Source organism: Ornithodoros turicata, chromosome 2 (assembly GCF_037126465.1).
Source record: "Ornithodoros turicata isolate Travis chromosome 2, ASM3712646v1, whole genome shotgun sequence".
Classification (NCBI taxonomy): domain Eukaryota; kingdom Metazoa; phylum Arthropoda; class Arachnida; order Ixodida; family Argasidae; genus Ornithodoros; species Ornithodoros turicata.
The window spans coordinates 73472891-73494886 of NC_088202.1; the positions used below are offsets into that span (position 1 = coordinate 73472891).

Here is a 21996-nt window from a genome sequence, read left to right on the forward strand (position 1 = left end):
TCTCAAGTTCCTTTGCTACTAGAAATGGTGATACTTTCGCAAGTGGTTTGGATTCGTTGTCAGATTTTATCACAAGTACTTTGGGGAACCAGGGTTCCGGGTTTAAACCTACGACATCAAGTCTAATTCTATCGGTGCGACCCCTTTTCAAGGGTCGATCATGATTTTTTGTGCTGGCTGAATCCGTAAAGATATGTATGTAATTCAGTGCAGTGGGGTGCCGCCCACCACCGAGCCCAACCAGGGGAACGTACGGTCTGCACGTTAACACTTCCCCTGCACTATACCCTACTGCAGCTTCTGGAGAGTGAAAGACTGCTCAAGGTTGACCCTTGCCGCCAAAGAAGGTGAAAAGAGGAAAAGGAGAGAAGGAAGGAGACCAAGGAAGAGAAAGTAATGAAAAGGGAGATGGCGACTAGCTGAATAATCCTGGCCGGGCCTCCCAGGACCACCCGACTATGGGAAGCAGGGGCCAATAAGCGGTGTATTGCTTTCCCGGAGGGGCCCCGAAGAGTCCGAAACAACCTCCGGGTCCACTCAACCGCCAGGATTCCCTTTTCCCCAGACACGGGAAAGCCACGCACAGCTATACGTGGGGGTCTCCCTCCTGCGGCGACCCAACCGTTGGTGCAGGAGGGGGCTACTGCGGCTGCTGCCGGGCGATGGGGGCGCCAAGTTCCCGACGCCTGGGTACTGCACTCTGCAGCGGCTCTCCAGTGTTCGGATTGTTCGCTTGGTATGGTCAGAACGAAAAGCAAACTTTCCTAGAGAGTGTTGTTATCTAGTTTGTAGGACTGTAACGTAAAGTTATTGTCTGTCCAAAGGGGACTACCTCCATAGGTGACTCTCCTGCTTGATGACAATACACACGCGGTGGAGGGGCCAAAAAGAGAGCCTGTGTCTCATATAGTGAAAGGCGAAACCTCATTTACTATCGCGCGGTCTGTATTGGTCATGGATTATGGCCGAAAGTTGATCCCTCAACAAGTTGGGTGTGCTGTCAAAAGTAGATGCCTTTTTGTTTAATTAGTGTGTGCAGCATTCATTTGCTATAGCAATCAATCACTATCAATTTCAAATTGATTTCAACACAAGAATAGCATAACATCCAAAATGGATGTCTAGATGTTCTGGGATGGGAAAACAGTAGGAATCTGGCAGTCGCATGGATGTACTTTCTACGTAAACGGGCTCTCTGTGAAGCCCCCATGGATATCGTAACATCCAAATTGCGATATCGCCAGGATGTACCTGAGATGCATATGGTTTGCTGCTGTACAGTGCTGGTGTGGTGACGTTTGGGACTAGTAAACGCATGTCATGTACTACGTGCAGCCAAAGAGCTTCGGCTACTCCCCCCCCCCCCCAACCTGAAAATGTACTTCACTGGCTTTGCACTGGGCTTTCAGTGGTGAGTCTCTCACCCTGATGGAAGGACATCACGTTCCACGTGGCCTTCTGACGCCACCCACGCAAACGTTGTCCACCTGCGCACTGCTGTAGAGGCCCAAGAAGGCCGAAACAGCTGTACAGTGCTGGTGTGGCGACGTTTGGGACTTGTAAACTCAGAGTATACGTGATCATTACAGGATTTTTTATACGAGGGTGACTCTAAGCAATGACTGGTTCCAACGCTACTACCTCAAATTTCCCCCGAAGCTCCTAACTACAACGTTAACCAATCTTAGGCAATTAGTCATACAGCAATCACTCTCTTCGACAGAATGTCCGCCTGGCCGTATTACCCACCTGAAACGGCATCAGGCGCGGATCTAGGGGGGGGGGGAGGCTCCAGACTTGAACATAGGGTTCAAAGGACCAATCCCAGCATGCACGTTGCACTTGTCCATAGCAGACAGCCCCCCCCCCCCTCGGGAAAGTCCTAGATCCGCCCCTGAACGGTATCTATGATGCTCTCATAGCTTTTCAATAAAAAATACCTGCATCGAATAAAACAAACAAAAGCACCCTGTAAAGGCAGCACAGTATGATTCAGGTCTATGATTAGACAGTCCCATGTAATGGAGTTTATTCACTGACGTCACCTCGCCGCCATACTGTAGGTCCCTCTAAGTTATGTTCCCGCATTCGTTCGCTGCCATATGCTTTTTGGATGACTATTAACGTCGAAAACATAGAAATTACTTGGATATGCTACAAATCACACAGCACAATAATTTTGAAATGCCAAATACACGGTGACTGCGATATGGGTAATGACCTGGATGGGACCTACAATATGGCGGCCGATGGCAGCACATCTGCTTGCTAGCAACAGTGGCAGTCTCCTACGGATGACGTCATGTGAATAAACCCTATACGCTACGAGTTCGTCTGCACAGGGAAGGGGAGACTGGGTAAAGCTGGAGAAACCACGTGACAAAGTGTCTGTGGTGCACGTGCGCTTCACCTTGAAATACTGCTGAGGGAAACTGGGCAGCTGCGAGGACAGCTCACCTTAGTCACAAAATAGGCTTCGCTTCTGAGTAGCGACACTGTGTTCCAAGAGCGAACAGGAGGCCACTTTGTTTCCATGCCACGCTAACGCCACCTAACAGCGCTCACGATGCCTATCAAGCGCGCTCCAAAATGTTGTTCCTGCTGCGAGCAGCTCACCATGGTAGATACTTTGGTAGCCTTGAAACCTCCTCTTGACAATCTGGACAAAACAGATAATGCCGCACGACAATCACAAAGAATTCCCTCATCTATGGCGAGCATTATGTTAGCTGTCTCTGCTGCTCAACTGATGCTGATGCCGGTGAGGAGTGGAAACATGGCTTCACTGCTCGCCTGTGGAGCTCAGTGTCTCTACTCTGAACCAAAGCTTAGTGACTCCAGACCTACAAACATAGCGTATTACAAAACCTTAACCAACCTGCGTCAAAAGTGTCACTGACAAGTTTTTGTCACAGATCATCTTTACTACATACTACAGAAGCTGAACAGCAGTATGTGTCAATGCGCTGCATGTCGCTAGAAAACACAGGAATGTTGCACAATACTTTATTAATACAACAGTACACCAATTATGATATGACATGAAAAGAACTCTGTGTAGAATTTACGCCAAAAGTCACCAGAGAGGAAGTATAGTGACAACAATAATGCTAACAAAGTTATTATGAATATGTTAGAAAAACGGTGCAATGGCATGCTGCAGGGGGTCGCCACTGTGGACACACAGCTGAAGATGAAACAATTTACACAAAATGGAGGATGAGTCAATATGGACATGAACTGGTGACTTTGCTGCTGGAGCAGAACAGTGACCTCAGCCAGCTGGAGCTACTGGCATCCCATTCCTGGTGGTGTTGGTGCAGCAGCTTGAATAGGAGCAGGAGGAGCTTGGCCATGTTCTATGGCTGTGGAAGCCGGTGGCTCACATTCTGCTGCACAGAAAAGGGATCCAGTTTGAGTGAGGTATGAATAACCTTTATCAGCATATCTACAGCTTAGTTTTACAAACAGTGTTAAAGGGACAGTCGCATCCGTTCCAGTCGATCACGAAACTAGAGTGTCATTTCATTTATCCTGGGGCCCTATCCTCATCAAAGTAATCGACCTCGATTGCTTTGTGTCTCGCCTGTCATTGGTCGTCACGCTTTCTTCACATAACAACCAATGACAGGCAAAGACAAAGTAATCGAGGTCGATTACTTTGACAAGAACAGGGCCCCTGGACCACTGACCATGGTATCGAAAATTCCAGGCAAAACAGTGGCGTAGTTTGAGTGTTATTCGATGGAATACACAACAAGAACAACCGACGGATATTGGGGGTATGCCTGAATTCTCTCTGGAAAAACGAGAAAACGTCACTCTCTAAGGACAAATGAGGGCGCGACCTTGAGAAAAGCAGTCGTCTTATAGAGTTACGGGGCGTCTGGATGGCGCCTTTGCTCCTCTGTGCGCTGCACTCTCTCTCCGCTTAGGGAGAGATGTCACGCCGTCGGAGCCTCTGTGGCCGCTGAAGCAGTGCTGATCTTTAAAATTTGCATAATGTAAAAACCCCCGAGACTAGGGAACACGAATGAACAGACACAACACGAAGTGTCAAACACAGCTGAAAATTTTACTTCACAAAACAAGAAATATATACAAACAGAAGGGAAGGAAACACCAGTTGAGAACAAAACAGGAGGTCATTTCGGGGGAACGAGCAGTCTGTTCAAGGCCGGACCGAGGATTACGGAAGGTTTGCTGACACAGTTCCCACAAGAAGTTATGAAAAGGGTCTCTCTCAAAAGCCTTCTGTGAGGGTCCAATTTGGATACCTTTACAATTGTTTCATCCCATAGAGAGAAGCAATCTGAGCATTCTTCCAAATGTTTTGCAATTTCAGAGTTTGAAGCTTTATTTTTTACTTTTAATGAATGCTCTCTCAAACGATCATTTAAGCAACGTTTTGTCTGGCCAATATAACAGAAACCACAAGCTAAGGGGATCTGGTCATAGAAACTTTACGGAGAGAGGCTAGAAGGAAAGCCGGGGAGGAGGATCGGATGAGAGCAAAGCACTTGAACGGGGCTCTTCCCTCTCTCAATGTATTTGCTCGGAGGCAGCCATATTGAATCAGCCGAGGAAACGTCGTGTATTTCCAGCCCGTGAAAGCAGCCACAGTTCCAAAAACTGTTGCAACATGTGCTCGGTTGCTCCTCTGCTTCCGTCAGCTACATATTTTGTCAGTGTCCGCCCCTATCCAGGCTTGTAGTCAAGGCTGGTTGAGTCAGCGGCGGAGACGCCGTCCCCATGTGGCGTCCGTGTCGTGTCTGTTTCTTCGTGTGTGTGTGTACGTGTTTTCATATATCTTACGGTTTGATGGGTTACTGTTGGTGTTACTGTTCCAAAAACATTTTTGGCGTTATGTTTGCTGTATATGCTTACTGGATTCCTTTGTTTGCATGAGCCGCGGCAACAGTAGCTGATTCAATATGGCGCTCCCCTCGCCCGTACGACCCAGTTTCTGAGGTTTCCTTCTAGCATACTCAAGATACTTAAGATTTCTATGGATCTGGTAAACCTGGGATGGTGGCTGGTATCTGGTGGCCCGTTTGCATAAAAGTTGAGTACGAGTTCCGGACTCATTCTCAATAGCTTTGGCAGCGCTTTTTGCACGAGCAGCGAGCCCATACTCACTGCACAGCCAAGGTTATTGAGATTGAGTCTGAGACTCGTGCTAAACTTTTATGCAAATGGGACCATTGTTGTGTGTGCTGATGTCATGGAGTTATAGGACTGGGACGAGCAGGTAAGCGAGGGATGCACCCTCGAGATCCAATATTGCGCTTCGGGGAATGGAGTCATCAAAATACAAAAATGAAACGAAGTCACTCAAATGTCATCGCACAAAAGGAATAGCCATTACCCGAATCCAATACTGGACGATAATTTTTGTTTCCGTTTCTGTTTCCGGTAATGGAGGACCGCAGTGTGCGTTTCTCCCTACCATCTCCAATTTCGGTAATATACCGTTTCTGTTACCATTACCATTCCCTGCTCTGGACTATACAGGGTGTTTCACGAAAAATGAGCCAAAGTGTTTAAAAAAAATGGTTCATCACACACCAAAAAGACGGACTGCGTAGTGTTACCTGTGGTGTGAGGATACTCAAACTATTTTTTGTTTTTTAATTAACTAACTAATTAAGTGAAATTAATTAGTCAGTTTTTTAAATGATAAGGATTAGAGCCAAAATCTCAATGAGAATGTTGTACTGGGCGATACAATGACACGAAACCCATTGATTGCAACTTTGTACCTCTAACGGATCATTTTTTACCGGCTCCAAAGACTACAAAGACTTCAGGTTGGCAAAAAACCAACACAGGATCTCTCACAAACGCACGAGGGTCGACGGATCACAGCGATCTCGAGAGTCCTGTTATTGAACAAAGACTAAGTCACAGTTCTCATTGACATTTTGGCTTGACATTGACTCCTCACGCGTCTGCGACAGGTCCCGCGTCGATTTTTTGCCAACCCAAAAGTTAGACTTTGGAGCCAGGAAAAAAGGATCCGTTAGAGGTACAAAGTTGCAATCAACAGGTTTCATGCCATCGTATCGCCCGCTACAACTTTCTCATTGACATTTTGGCTAAACTGACTACTCAATTTCACTTAATTAATTATAAAACAATAGTAGTTTTAATGTCCTCATACCACTGGTAACACTATGCAGTTCGTCTTTTTGGTGTGTGATGAACCTTTATTTTTTAAAACGTTGGCTCATTTTTCGTGAAACTGCTTGTATATCTTGCCCACACCAAGCTATCAACTTTTTCACTTTAGGTCATAGCCCTGGTCCTGCTCTGCTTGTTCTGCGGAGACGAGCTCGCTTGCAATGACTCCAATAGACGACTTCAGAATATTCCAGGAAGCTTAGCGCCTGTTTGAACTATGGGAATTTGCTTATCAGAAAGGAGGAGGTCTCCAAACTGTTTTGATTTCTCCTCTCTCTGCCCATTGTCCACGAGGTGCAGGGTTGTTAAGTAACTGAGTACTTGTATTTAGATACTTTTTGTGTATCTTTAGTAAAATATTGGATACATTGTTATGAACGTACTTGTAACTATAACTGAGTTACTTTTAGAGGTATCTTTAACTCTTTTTTGAGTACATTTTTGAGTACTTTTGAATGAGGAAATGACAGACAGTAGGCATAAACAGCGTGAGTTAAGTGGGGACACGAGTGATGCAGCGCGCAACCCAGTGAAGCTCGATAAGCTGTAGACAATCCAGTTCGTCGAACCCACCCAATCAGCGCAGCCACTGCTTATTCACTTGCAACCGAAGCACTTCAAATTTGTTTCCAAAAAAGGGAAACGGTAACCTTGAATTGAAGTGTGTGCTCTGTGTACTCGATGCCTTGAAGACTCTTCATGCAGTATCACAGAAGGATGCAGAAACGACAACATTGAAGGAGCCTTGCAGCCAGAGGTGGGGAAATTACTTTTAGTTTGTAATGCATTACCATTACTCATTACTTTTTCAGAAGTAATGCATTACATTACTGACTACCTTTTTGTGCTTAGTAATGCATTACTAATGCCATTACTGTCATCAAGTAATGGCATTATTCTCCCAGAAGCGTCTAATAAGGCCCTGCTCACTAACCACATAACCATAAGGCCCTGCATTATAGGTATCAGTTACTCGAGTAATCCTCAAATAAGCACTAGTGAATTTGTGCATACATGCATAAAGTATAAAGAAGATTTATTGTAGTGCAGAGATAGTAAGTGCTCAGTGAAAGACAAAAACAACCCATCACATGTTACTTGTCAGTTGTTACAGATGCAGAGGCTTCTTTTTTCTCTTTTTTTTCCGTTCATTCTTCTTTGACCGAAAAGCGGAAAATAATGATGATGATGATGATTGGAGTTTTAATGGGATACGGTCAACTAAGGTCAGAAAAGCGTTAGAGGAGAAAAAGGGTGATGACGGAGAATACCACGCACTTGGTTCTCCTCCTGGTCATTGTGCAAGATGGGTTGGAAAAACCAGTAATTTTCCATGCCTCGACACAGTGAATTTTTAAGTGTTTGCATTAGACAGTGCCAGAACATTCAGTCCAAGTAATGAGTAATGCCACGACACATTACTCGGTCAAAATGTGATGCATTACCATCACCTGTTCCCAAATTGCAATGCACTACCATTACTCATTACCCAAATGTAATGCATTACCGGTAATACATTAGTTTGTAATGCATTACTCCGCACCTTTGCTTGCAGTCTTTCTCCAAGTACTCAAGCCTGTATTTTTGATGTACAACACTAGACAGCCAAGCAGTGCCACAGTTGAGGGAGGCTTTTAGTTGGGGCAGCTTGTGACTATGAATCTCCGACCCCTCATGAATGGTAGTAATTTTGAAATGGCTGTGCTCCTTCGAGCAAACAAAAGATACAAAAATGCCAGTAAATACAGATCAAGATCTATGATAAGCTGATAATTAATTTCACAATGAGCTATCGACTTATCATAGCTTTCCAATGCCGCATTGGCCCGCATTGCTTGCCAGTCCAGTACTACGCACTATCAGTCATGTGCTATAAGTCAGTGCTTGTCAGTGCTATCTAGTCAGTGTACACCCAATCCACAGAAATAGGCAGCAGACTGGAAGGAAAAGTGGTAGCAGTTGGACAAATTAATTCAATTGGTAAAATGTAGAAAATAACTCTAAAAGTACTGAGTATATTTTTTGAGGCAGCTGTAATTCAGCTACTCATGACAGTAATATCCCAGGATGCAACAGGTATACAAGGAGCACTGGGATTTCCTGAAATTGTCTATTGGCACGGTTAAAGAATGCACTTACCAGGACCAGGAGTGGCATTTGGTGGACATGGGTTGTGCGGTGGTTGCTGCTCCACTGTGGCAGGGTTGGAGGGTGCCGAAGACATGGCCAGTCCTCCATTCATTGCAGGAAGTCCTGCTGCCCCATAGACACGTAACAGAGTAGGGAGTGGAAGAGACAAGGACAGTGCAAAGTGGTTAGGACATTACAAAGGGTTCCAATACAAGAGGTTGACAGCACACATCACGAGACAACATGGCATTTTTTAGTGACCATCTTTGCAAAATTTTATGACTTCCCATAGCGGAGAACGTTGCATAAATGTGTCAGTGGAACTGAAACTCATGGGTGAGCCAAACAAGTGTTTGGTCTACAAACACACATCTAAAACAGACAATGACACACAGTGAGAACAAAGGACTGAGTAACGATGCTGCCCTTGCAGCGAACATGTCAATAGATCAATAGAACATAATTTGTAGGCCTAATTATGGCAAAAATTTTTTGCAACAAGACCTAAAATGCTGCAAACATGGTTGACATTACTTCCAAGCGTCAGCTTAGCTAAAATGTCATGTTGAATGCCATAACGCATGACTTGTGCATTTTCAGTACAGTGTGCGGCCAGAAAGGCTTGCATGGCGTCTCCACATTCAGCTTCAGATCGCCGAGTAGGAAAAAAGTATTGTAAGCTAAGCTTGAGGCATGTTCTCATAGCAAACAATTACTGGTTCAGGGTACTGACACCCCTGTGGCACAGCAGCTGGGCTTGTTTACTGGTTTGGGAGTGACTATTACTCTAGCACGCAGTTACTATTAAGAGGTGCATGTGGTTCATTATACACAAAATGATTGGTCTTAAAATGTAATGGGCGATGCGCAGGTTGTCAATATAGTATCAAACAAATCTGGTACTGACAAAGCTATTGTGACACGTACTGTAGAAGGAAAATGGAATAAACAACAACTGTAATCATGCCAAGGTACTATTAGTCATCAAATGCTTCAGTTCTTGGAAGTGCTATTTAATAATATTTCAGATGTATTTTCATACATTTTTGGCCAGGCCAAACACAGCAAAGTAGTCATGGTCAGCAATTTTACACGACTTGGTAGTACACTTGTTTTTGTGTATCATGGCAATCAAGTATGAAATAAACTGAAGACTGCATTGCTTTACTTTCTTGGTGGGTCCTAATTGACTACTTGCTAAGCTATAAAATTATGTGTTAATTTATGTGTTAATGCTGTGCATGTTTGACATGAAACAAGGCTGAGCAAGGATTCTAAACTTGTGTGCAACCAGGCACTTTCCCCAATAAAATACTAATTTGCACACCAGTGCATCGCCGCACAACATAATCAGCCACAACCACGGCACAGTCACAAACATCACATGTTAAAAGAGTTCTGGAAGGGATGGCAGGGCAGGGAGAACCCTAGGGCAATGGGGAAAAGATAAATAGCAAGGTTAATACACATATATTACACATATATTAAATAAAGACTATAACAGCAATCGCATTGATAAAAAAAGAGATGCGCTTCAAGAATGAATTGTACAAAAGTACTGTTAGAAGAAGCATGATCGTACGACAGAGTGACAAGTTGTAAATGGCAATGTGTAGGTTACATTTGTAATAAGAAAGCATGCAGGGCAAAATAAATTACGAAGTGCAATCATTTGGAAGGAAGCAAAGCACATCACAATCAAAGCTGAATCAACACAGCAAATTTAAAACAGAAAATTAAGTGCATGCATGTGCATCCATACAGATTTGGGCACATATAACTTAAGGAAATTATTACTGCATTTTGTTGCAAAGTAAGAAAGTAAGTCTCAAGCTGGAGATTACTTCAAAAAATTCACCCAAAAGCTGAGATGCAACAGCTACTGTAAAACCCTTTATGTATGCGAGCTCCTAATTTTCGCGAACAGAAAATTTGTGAATTTTAAGGTCACGTGGAAATTTAGATGAAAGCTAAGCTGCAATAGGAAACTTCTTCACAGGTGGTTGCACAAGTTATTAGCATTTGAATTACTTTGCGGCACAAGCATGTGTAGTGCCGCTTAAATGAGGTAGGGCAACCTCGGGCTTATGAAGAACGAAGCAAACGAAACAAACAACAAATAATCCTCAAAATATATACTGGCCACAAATATGTGCCGTGCCCGATTCACGAGAAATTACAGGGTTTTGCAGCTTCGCGAGATTCCGATACGGCTCATCCGGTACTTCACAAGGCACTCCAAGCATAACAACAGGATAGGACTGTGGATAATATCGACTAGGGGTGTGCGAATATTCGAGTTCTCGAATTCGAATCGAATATCAAACGTTCGAACTATTCGATTCGCGAATCGAATATCCAATATTCAATTTTTCGAATATTCGAGTATTCTACGAATGCGTATACGAAGAGGGGAGTCAAGTCCTGTAGATCACATAAACTTCAGTGTCGGCTTCTGTATTTTGTTTATATTCTACGAATGTGAACGACACAACCCGAAAGTGGGCTTCACCTGATGCTTCCGTGCATGAGGTGAAGCCTGCTTTACGAAATTGCCCTTGCTGCAGGACCAACACAGGCCGGATTGTGTTTAGTTTAAGATAACGTTATCCAAACTTAGTTTTGTAGACATCGTGTGTGGAAGGGATGGCGCCCCTCCCACATACAGTTTAGCGGTACCGACGGGGGACTTTAATTTGATGCTTGTGAGGTTGCCTTTAAAAAGTTAGGACTCTTGAGTAATGACTACAGCCCACAAACAAGAAGGGTGTTTTAAAGATGTCCTTTATGTAAAAAATTTCAGCAGTGCCACTTCCTCGGGTGAGAGCACAGAAACTAAAAGGTGTTCATGGCAAAGCTGAGGCAGGATGCCAATTCGTTTGTTTCACAAATGGCCTGTGGTTGTGTGAAACAATTACAGCCTCATCCGTATAACATGCTACTGCCTGACATAAAATTTTGAAATTAAGGTAACCACTCCAGTGATCGGCAGCACTTGAAGTACCAAGTAACCCAGTAGTACTTTAAGTACATTTTAAATCGTGTACTTTGTACTGTACTTAAAGTACTTTTTTCCGAGTACTTTCCCATCAAGTACTCAAGTACCCAAACTTGGACTCCAGACAAAAAATCACAAAAGAGTATAAAAAATGCATCCTACTAAAAGCGCTAAAATAACGGCAAGAAAACGTCATTTTAGCGCTTTTAGTGGGATGCAGTACCAAGAGTCCCGGTCTGACCCTTGTACCAAAAAGGTTTTTTGTGCTGTTAAAGAGCATATTTGCAGAAGCAAATTTATTGTTGAGAAGCTTGAAATGTTGAAAAAGTATCGACGCTTTTGATTATGTAAAACGAATGGAATGCAAAGACACGCCCACATTATGACACTGCGACCTGCAGCACAATGACTTGGTCAATTGTCATTTCAATTCTCCTAATGCAGGGTTATATGCCTTTTTTATATTGTTCAATTCATTGGCAATTAATAATCATTTGATATCACAATATGTGACTGCATTACATGATGAACACTCTGAAAGACACACGTTTTTATTTTTACATTTTACGTTTTCTTAATTGGTCACATGGATTATATTGCTGCAGATCACAGTCCTATAAAAATGATGGCTTACATTGTGCTTCATCCTTTTTTACTTTCTTCATATTCTTTTTTTTAACATGTTGTATTTCAAAAAGCAGCATGGAATGCCCAGAAATATATAATCTCCGTTGGCTTTTACTTTTTCCCCTTGAAATTTCCCAGCCTGTTATAGCAGAAAATTAGTACCGGAACACCACACTAGGGCAGGTGATCTTAGATCAGTCAGGGTATAATACATAATCACAGCACAGCTGACGGATTACCTCTCAACGTGTACCTGCAAATTATGTCATCTGATTAAGTTCATATTCACCAGTTAGCACTTAACAACCTAGGACTTTATGGCTTTAGAGGATTTGTCAAGAAGGCTCACTAAGGTTCTGCCAAAAAACCAAGACATAGATACTAAAGTGATAGTGAAATGCAAAATGATACAAATTAAATTTGCAATGTACTTGATGAATACTTGAAGTACTTTGCCTAGTACTTTGTACTGTACTTGAAGTACTAATGACCCCAGGTACTTGGTACTTTACTTTAAGTATAATTTTGAGGTACTTTGCCCATCACTGCTACTGCAGTAAGTGTAGGCTCACCTGAAAAGCAGGAAGCACTCTGATGTAAAATTAAAGAGTAGTAGGGGCTTTAAACAGAAGAATTGCATGTCTCTCTGGTGACAGTTAATGCCAGAAAAGTTACACTAAAGCCATGGGCCACAAAATGGAAACTTTTAGTGTGAAAGTCGCATATTGTAAATTTTGCACGAATACTCGATGCTCGATTCTGTATTCGAAATTTTTTCTCCCATTCGATTTGACATTCGATTAGACTTAAAATATTCTGATTCGCACACCCCTAATATCGACCAACCTAGGGGTCTCTAACGTGCACCAGAAACCTCCTACACACAGTGTTTACCTTCCCCCCAAAGTTGCTGTTCCACTGATGATTTCTAGTGTAGTTCTATGCATGCATATATGAAGAATGTCTTAAACGCCTTCATGTAACACACTACACTGCTCTTGGTAATCTTGGTCTAGTATTGGTAACATTTCTTAATGGCACACTGTGAAACAAGCATGGGCAGGGAGGCAGTGAAATGAGCTATTTACTTCAAATAGGACACCTCGTTGGGCCTGTTGGTAATGAATACTGGAGTAAAGGAGTGCTTTGGTGCGTGCTTCGTTGGTTCCTGTCTCGTTTTTAGCACTTTTACTCCAGTATTTCTTCAAGCTTAACAGCAGTAATATTAACACTGTAAAACAGTAATCGTCATGGGCATGCTGCGTGTGCGCTCGAGGGTTTCGTCGTCCTTGCTTTTTGGTGGCGCGGGGACATCCTAGTTTGCTTGCTTGTAAGTCTTGCTGACCGCATGGTCATTAAAGTTTGTTCCGACTAAGACGTGACCGTAACAAGTCCTCTTCCTTGATGGGTCATAGCTCATGGTAACTCACTGCTGCTAGTTTCTGCTAGTTACTGGTGCCAAAACCCGCGAGACCTGACATCAACAAGCAGTCTACAGCGATGGAACATGTCAAGCAGACACGCATATCAAGGAGGCAAAATGTCACCAAGGTGGTCGGCGAAGTATCAGCAGCTATCATAAGCGAGAGGCCAGATCGCATGTTGCTCGAGAATTTGCCAGAAAGGTTGCGGTAAGCCACGAAGAACTCAGTCTGCTGAACAAAGAGTTTGGAGATTATCTGGGAGGCGATGATCTGCAGCCGAAGTTGGACAGTGCACTGGAATACGAGGACAAGGCCATCACAGCTATGGCAAATCTGCGGACAATGATCTCGACCCTTGGAAGTACTACTTCAGCTACAGTTACGCCAATGACTACCCAGCAAGTTTCGTCGTCCCCACATGCGACTAACGTGGCAAGGTCGAATGGCATTCGACTTCCCAAACTACAGCTTATGAGATTTTTTGGGACGTTTTGGGGACAATTTAAGGGCGCTATCCACGACGACGTCCCTCTCTATGGCGGAGAAGTTCCACTACCTACATTAATTACTTGATCATCCAGCGGCTGCAGCAATTTCTGGTGTTCAAGCAATGGAGGAATGCTACGCAGATGCCATCGAGCTACTTACCGAGCACATCAGGGTCAAGAAGAGGATAGAACAGGAGCATTTGTCGAAGCTCCGAATGCTACTGCACGTGAAGTCATCACGGGATGTACACTGGCTGAAAAAGCTATACGATCATGTACAGGCCTGCGCTTGTTGACTGAGAGCACTGGGCATGTCCGACAGACATATGCGTCAATGATGTCTGAAATCCTGCTGTCAAGCTTGCCCGCAGGTACCGTTATCGGTTACCAACGTCATAAGAAGGGACCTCGGTTGCATGGTGCAACAAGTAACGCGGACACAACAGAGTCACCTAGTCCTTCTGATGCTGGAGGAGAAAAGACCGACGAGATGAAAAACATTATCGACTTCATCCGCATACAGATCGAGACGATGGAAGAAGTCACTCTTCACGAGAAAAGCAGAGACAACCGTGACGAGCAAAACAGGGACGCCAACCAAGCAGCTCGTCCACCATCGTCCCATGTGTTCTACAACGACAGCAGGAAGGGCACAGGTGAATGTATCTTCTGCGATTCTCGGCAACATAACACAGTCCACTGTAGCGGCTCAACGTCGCTAGGCGTGTGGAAAAAGCAGGCTCACGAAGGACCGACAATGTTTCAGATGCACCAAGAAAGGGCATCTTCCACGGGAGTGTCACTCCAGAACAATGTGCGGCATCTACAGTGGAAGGCATGCAACTGCATTATGTGATCCTGACTGGCGAAATTCGTCCAAGGATGAAGAGAAAAGAGAGACCACTACTATGACTAACTTATTATCGACGAGCACCGTTACGTCGATCAGTGACCAGGAGGTGATGCTTCAGACTTTCCCGAGCATTCGCCATCAACGACAAACACAACTTTTATTTTCGCGGCATCTTAGATGGCTGGAGCCAAAGGACATTTATGCGCGAGGATCTCTCAAAGCTGCTCAAACTTGAAGTGGTGGGCACTAGCAAGATACGTTTAACATGTTTGCCATCACTTCATCTGGAAACGTGAAGAAACGTAACGTCGTCAGGGTACATGTGAGAAGCCAGCATAGTACCACCGAATCAACCCTGGAAGCTGTTGCGGTACCCTTCATCTGCAACAACTTGAAGGCAGCAGTTGTCAAGGCCGATCTCGTCAAGCAGCTTCACCTGGGCGGATTATGCCATGGACCCAAAAGGGCCGTCAATCAACGGCATAAGTGTGCTCATTGGCTCAGACCAAATGTGACGCCTGCTTACTGGCCAAGTGAGAAGGCGCAAGACAGACGAGCGCCTGGTAGCCATGAAATCAATTTTCGGATGGGCACTGCAAGGTCCCACTTCAACGAAGATCACCTTTTGTGAAGATGCTGTGCGCATCGTCTCAGCATTGACAGTGGCAATGAAAAAACGGCTAGGAAGCAAGCGAGCTGGTGAAGATGATGCATGTATTGAGACTTCGTGTTTGTGTCTGTCCTTCCATGTTCTCTAGTCTCGGGGTTTTACATTATGCAGCACTGACAGTGGATTCAACGAAGAGTGAGATGTGCCTGACAAAGTTTTGGGGCCTCGAAGCAATCGGGATCACAGACGTTTGCAAACCTACTAAAGAATGTGACGATGAGGTCTTAAAGCATTTCACTGACACAATCAGACAGAATAATGGTCACTATATTGTTTCTTCACCGTGGAAGGAAACCTCTGAGCATCTAACCAGATAACCATGAGGTCACAGCCAAAAGACTGATGCATTTGACAAGAGTGCTGCTAAGAGACAACGTAGTCGACGGCTATGACTCGGCGATCCGAACGTACCTCACGGACGGACATGCCGAGAAGGTTCCTCATGAGGCAGCTATATCCCAACACCCAGTGTACTACGTGCCGCACTGAGGTGTTGTACGGGAAAGTTCCAGGACAACGAGGCTATGCATCGTATTCGATGCGTCGTCGCATGCTGAGGGGTAGACCTCACTCAACGAACATCTAGAAAAGGGCCCTAAGATGAACTGTGATCTGTTATCTGTCCTCTTGCACTTCCGTACACTCCGCATCGCTCTCAGCGCAGACATACGGAAGGCATTTCTGCAGATTGAAGTCAATGAAGAGGATTGTGACATCCTACGATTCCAGTGGTTTGAGCAGAAACCGGAAGCTGGCAAACCGCTCCCTCAGGCCTAGGAACGGAGGATGATGCACATTCCCTTCAGGACAATGGTCAGTTCGTTTCTGCTAGGTGCGACCGTTGGACATAACCTCAGCACCACCAGTCAGGAGGATCAGGATATCGCACAGAAGTTGAAAACATCGTTTGACTGGGGCTGACAACGATTGCAAAGCTGAAAATGTTTACAAAACAGCTTCCAGCTTCTCAAAGAAGCAAGAATGGAACTACAAAAATGCGCCTCCAACTCACCTGTACTGGAGGACCTGTTTCTAAGGGACAACGACAATACGATTAAAGCACAGTCTGCTTAACGACAATGATGCAACAAAGGTCCTTGCCCTCATGTGGAACTAGAATGATGACGGCCTAAGGTTCCAGGTTGCACCGTGCAGGAAGTCGTCGCAACTTCAGCGAACACTAAGCGCGTTGTCTTACAAGTATGCTCGCGGCTGTTCGATTCATTAGGGCTTCTAGCCCTATATATGATTCGTACCAAGATCATCTTCCACACGGTATGGGAACTCTGTGCTGGAACTCACCGCTTCTGGAGTCTACATCGCAAGAGTGGAGCAAGTGGTGCAACGAAGTGCTACGACTCGGTCGCATGTCTGTGGATCGCTATATAATACATGGAGCAGCAGGTGCACAAGAGGTTGCAACGACACACATTCACGGATGCTAGCCCTTTAGCATATGGGGCTTGTATTTATCTATGGGCTGTGGCGATAACAAAGGTGCCTTATCTGGTGACGCGACTTGAAACAGACGAGGACACGCCAAAGTGCCAAGCGATGCGAGGGGGGTGGAGCGGCGTTCCTGGAAGCTTTAAGAGATGTGTAAGCGACGGCACCAGGCCTTTCTCCTGACTATCAGCCAGACCGAGCGGAGCTGGGGCTCTCTTTCTTGCAACTGGTATGTAATAAATGGCTTTTTGTTGTGTGCTTCTCCCCTGTTGATGAGCGAACGAGGATGGCCCCGAGAGTGGGATAGCCTGTGTTACGGCAGGGAACAAGTTGCTCCCACAGGGCGGAGGACCACGATGGCAAGATCAGCATGTCGTTGCTGCTCTCCGAAGTATGAGTAACGCCACTGAAGAAGCTCTCCCTTCCCAGGCTAGAGCTAATGGCTGCTGTGATAGGAGCGTGACTTGCGAAATTTACAGAAGATGCCTCGTCGCAGCTTAACCTTGCAACAACGCTATGGAGCAATTCGACCATAGCGTTAACCTGGTTGAGGAAGGAGTAACCCAACCAAATGGAAACCATTCTTCTGCAATGGGGTTGAAGAAATACAGGCACTCACGAACGCCGGAGGATGGTTCCATTTGTCCAGGCACGATGAACCAGTCTGCCTTTTACTTCATAAACGTACTTCATAAATATGGATGACGACGATGGTATTCCACAACACGAAGCGAAGCTGGTTCACAGTGTGTTTACCAAATGTCTTGTGAAGAGGAGAAACAGTGAAAGGAGCTTCAGTGCATCTGGCCATGTACACCTCAAGAATGAAGAGCCACTTCCTATCCACCATCCAATGTTGCTATCCTTTTCCTCCACAATAATGTTTAGCAGGGAAGAGTGCAGCGTGTAGAGATGCCTGTGCCGTAAATGTGACTGATTGAACTCGCGGAAGGTTTGTGGTATCTGGGAAGCATGTTCCTTGTGGCTGTTTGCACTTAAGCTGCAACAGCCTTCAGGAATTCCAAATTGGGTAACAGGCTGACCCGACCTGGGATTGGCTCCTTTTTCCTTTTTTTAAGAGCACAGGCCAGGCCAAAAAACAGTGGAACACATATCAATCTCAAACAGAGGTGGGGAAGTTACTTTTATTTTGTAGTGTACTACCGTTACTCACTACTTTTTCAAAAGGTAACGTGTTACTCGTTACTGCTGCGGTGGTAGGTAACGCGTTAGTAACGCCTTTACTTCTGATAAGTAATGCCATTACTTCTGCATTACTTCACCAGGAATCCTTATAACATGTACCACATTTTGGTTGAGTCACATAAGGGCATTCCACAAATCAATACAAGCAATGTTAGGCACAAACAACGGCCACATGAACACAACTTACGGGTAGGGTTTAGTATTACAATGCAGAAGTAGTTAGTGTTAAAAATATTAATTTCCGAACTTTGCCCGTTTGGCTGACAGGACGTCTTTTGCTGTGACGTGACCTTTTATCTCACACAGTACGAATCAAAACAGCCTGTCCCTTGGTACTTTGTCACTTGTTCAAGGGGTAGAGGCTATTTTTCTGTCGCTTTCGCCCCATTCGTCCAAAAAAAATACGATGGGAGAGAAAAATAAAGGTGGTGAACAAAGGTGAGATCTCAACAAGTGTAGGTCAATAATCCTTCTGTGGCGTTCTTCCTGGGTGTCGATGTGAACTTCTTGTCATTGTTAAAGACGAATAGAAAAATTCAGGGACTTTTCCTGGTTCTGTAGGCACGGTCCTCAGCTCAAGCTTTCAAGTTTAGACAGTGCAGCAATGTCGCCGAATACACAGTAACGTATAACGCCGTTACGCGTTAGTAAAAATGTAATGACGTTACGCTACTCATTACTTTTCTCCCAAATGTAACATGTTACCATATTTCACTACTCGAATGTAACACATTACTGGTAACGCACTACTTTGGAACGCTTTACTCCCCACCTCTGATCTCTAGCACACATTCGAGAATGTAAAATAACGATATCGCTAAATAAAGAAAAACTGTCTATTTTGATGCTATACTGACTGTGTTCACAACATGAATATGGTGTGTTCAAAATACTGCACTTGTATTGTAATACTACGTAACTGCCTACAGGGCCTTTCAACACAACATGAAACAATGGGTGTAGCATGACTTTAAACATGCATGCAGGCATCATGCTCATTCACTAAGGTTAGACATGCAATGAAACATTCGGATTTAAGTAGTGGGAAGCTGTGTCTTACTGCCACCTCAACCTTTCAGGACAGCAGTGCAGAGAGAGAGAGAGAAAGGAAAGAAAGGCAGCCATTATTAATAAAGCCAGTGCACAACAGCACAATCAAATTACGCAGGTTGTTTCACCCAACGTGTTACAAAAGACAGTGAACAGCATATCATCCTGCCATATTTCAGCCACAGTGAAATATTCTTGAGCTTTAGCTTTCACTCAATGATTTCGTACGCCGACACTCAAGAAGTTGCCAAGTGCACATTGTCGTGCAATAAATAAGTGTGTCATTTACTCATTTCATTTTAGGTTTGCATATTTAAGTTGGCAAATGCACTATGCAAAAATTAGGTGATTTTTTGCTTCTAGCTCACAAGCAGACCAGAGTGCAAGAAAAGGTTTCACAACAGCACAGTTCTATCTTGTTCTTTGTTTTTTTTTTCTGCAGGCAGTTCTGCTCTCCAGACATCACACTGTCAGGGCATAGACAGGTTTCTGAAGTGCTTGAGTGGCAAAGAGGTAAAGGTGGTGGCTTCAACCAAATTTTTATGATGACTCGATGAACACGGCAATAAGAGATGGTGCAGACGACACATGAACCTGCTTCTTGCACAAAAGGCAACATTGCGGGTGTGGAAGAAAACAAAATTGAACTTCTCCAACTAAGGCAAACATCTTGGCATCTTGCCCCTGTTACCCAACACTTATTATGGTTTCGACTTGGTGGTGCTAAACGATGGACGCGGGGGAGGTGGCTGGGTGACTGACCTGAGGGAAGTACCAAAGTACAGGAAACAGGAGACTGGAGCTCTCGTAACCGCCTGGAAGGGCAGTTTGGACTCGACTTTCTTTCAAGTAAGCAGCACGCTCTTGTTCTAGTTTTACACAATAATTTTGTACCCTGTTAATGGTCATAATTACAGTTGTTCAGTTTGTGACACCTGAGAGTCGTGCAAATTCTTTGCTAGCGATATTTTACACAATCACAATTCTGAACAAAGTATTTAGAGCCGAGACTCGGGACAAAGTTATTGAGTGCTGAAACCCAGGACCACAGATGGAATACTCTCTAGAGGAATCACGAGCACGTCATCGGAAGGTTTCGACCTGGGGCGACAGAAGCTGAAGCGTGCTGCACAGCGAGGACGGAACGAGGTGGCCTTCACACCCGAGAAAGCCGATATCACTGTGGAGGAGAGAGCCAGGTTTACGGAAAGACTAGAAGCTAGCAACAGTAAGATTGACAATATTAAGGAAGGGATGGAGCTGCCTCTTCCCAATGAGGAAATTGAACAGGAATATGGAGATGCCAAAGATGAAGATCAAGCATTACATCTGCTTGCTAAGCTGAGGTGCGCAGTTAAGAAGCTGAGTATACAGGGTGTTCAAAATTAAGCTTTCACTAGCACTTTATAAATAGGCGAACAAAAGAAAACTGGTGCCATTTTTTCTGTTCCTTGAGTAAGAAACAGGTGCTACATAATTAGCAGCAACTGTTTCTTACACAAGCAGCGTAAAGTTATCATCCGGTTTCCTGTCATCGCTGTGTTTGCATAGCGCTCGTGAAAGCTTAATTTTGAACACCCTGTATATGCACAAACGGGATGACTCCACAGAATGTTTTGGGCGGTCAACTGCGCCTGCAATTACATTGTCTTGGCTCAGGAACACTACGTTTCTGGAAGCCCCCCCAACGAACCCCCTTGGGATTTTTGCCGCCGTTTCTGATTTGGTAAAGGTGCTATTCCAAGAACTTTGGAAACTCAAGAGTCGATTGTGACCAGGAAGTTCAAATTGATTTGTGCACAAGATAGAGGGCCTGGTGCAATGGTGTTCTGGAATTAAGCCTGCTGGATGTGCCAAAGAGCATTGTTCTTACTGCTGAGCATACCTGACACACAATGCAGATCCATATGTTTACCGATGCAAGTCCACACGAGAAAACGTGTGGCTCCTAGAAAAAGGCTGACAGGCTGCATTGCTTGGAGCAAGGCTAATGAAATGCGTGGCAAGGATCATCACTGGTTGACCAGCTCACTTATACATCCTATGGTCTGACTCTACAGTAGCACTGTGCTGGATTAAATTAACCACTTCGTAAGCAAATGGGGGATGCAAATCCAATCACAAACAGACCCACTGAAATGGTGACATTGCCTGGGTCACTGCAATTCAGCAGCATGAACATTATGCTTGTTTTGCAAAAAATGTTAGTGTGTTTATCGATGCAGGTAATAAAAACTTGTCAAAACTGAAAATTGCGTATTTGGATGCTGGTCCATGACACCTCTAAAGCAGACTTGTCTAAAACAATGAGACATTCTCCGTTGCTGGAATGGGCGATCACGCGCATCAAGTTGTTGGACTTTGGCTTCTCACCTTGAGTCTCATCTATGTCATTACGCTAAAAAACATACTTGGCCAAATAGGTTCATCTACAGCTTCAGCCTGAAAAATTTTGCCAGTCAATTTATGAAAGATTTCTTCTCCCACGTGGGAAGTTTCTCGGTACTATTTAGTCCAGAAACATTGCCGCATAGAGTTATGTGGCAGCGTTTCCCGCTGCACAGGGAAAGGAATTTCCAACGACTGATGGTGCTAAGGTAGCTTCGCTCTTAACATGATTTCTTGTGCATCAGTTCTAAAGTTTCCAACTAAAAAAATTATTTGCTTCTAAAGTTGAATGACACCACTGCTGTTCCTGTGCTTTTTCAACATCTTTCTTATGTAGCATGACGTATTAGAGGCACATGAAGTATCATGCTGTACACGACATGTCACCATGCTACATAATGTGCAGTATGTATGCATCTGTTTCTTTTACTACTGGTCGACACCACAATCAAGGTTGTCATTTTAGCCATTGCGTTTGAGAATGTCATCTCTGATCTTCACGTTTCTTTCAGAACTACAGGATCAGGCTCTAG

The 21996-nt window shown here is 44.4% G+C and overlaps 1 protein-coding gene across 5 annotated transcripts in view; it reads right to left on the reverse strand.

Annotated features, from left to right (window-relative positions):
* Positions 1-2992: 2992 nt before the first annotated feature.
* The window catches only part of LOC135385563 (SWI/SNF complex subunit SMARCC2-like), a 43893-nt gene continuing 24889 nt past the window's right edge, over positions 2993-21996 (reverse strand). For 2 of the 5 annotated variants that reach the window (XM_064614953.1, XM_064614950.1), the window contains exons 25-26: positions 8323-8439; positions 2993-3392 (exon numbers count right to left, since the gene is read on the reverse strand). In XM_064614953.1, the coding sequence (XP_064471023.1) occupies positions 3289-3392; positions 8323-8439 (221 nt within the window). In that variant the 3' untranslated portion in view covers positions 2993-3288. Of the gene's footprint in view, positions 3393-8322; positions 8440-9305; positions 9741-21996 lie in introns of those variants that run through there. The other 3 variants (XM_064614951.1, XM_064614952.1, XM_064614954.1) reach the window with 3 other exon arrangements.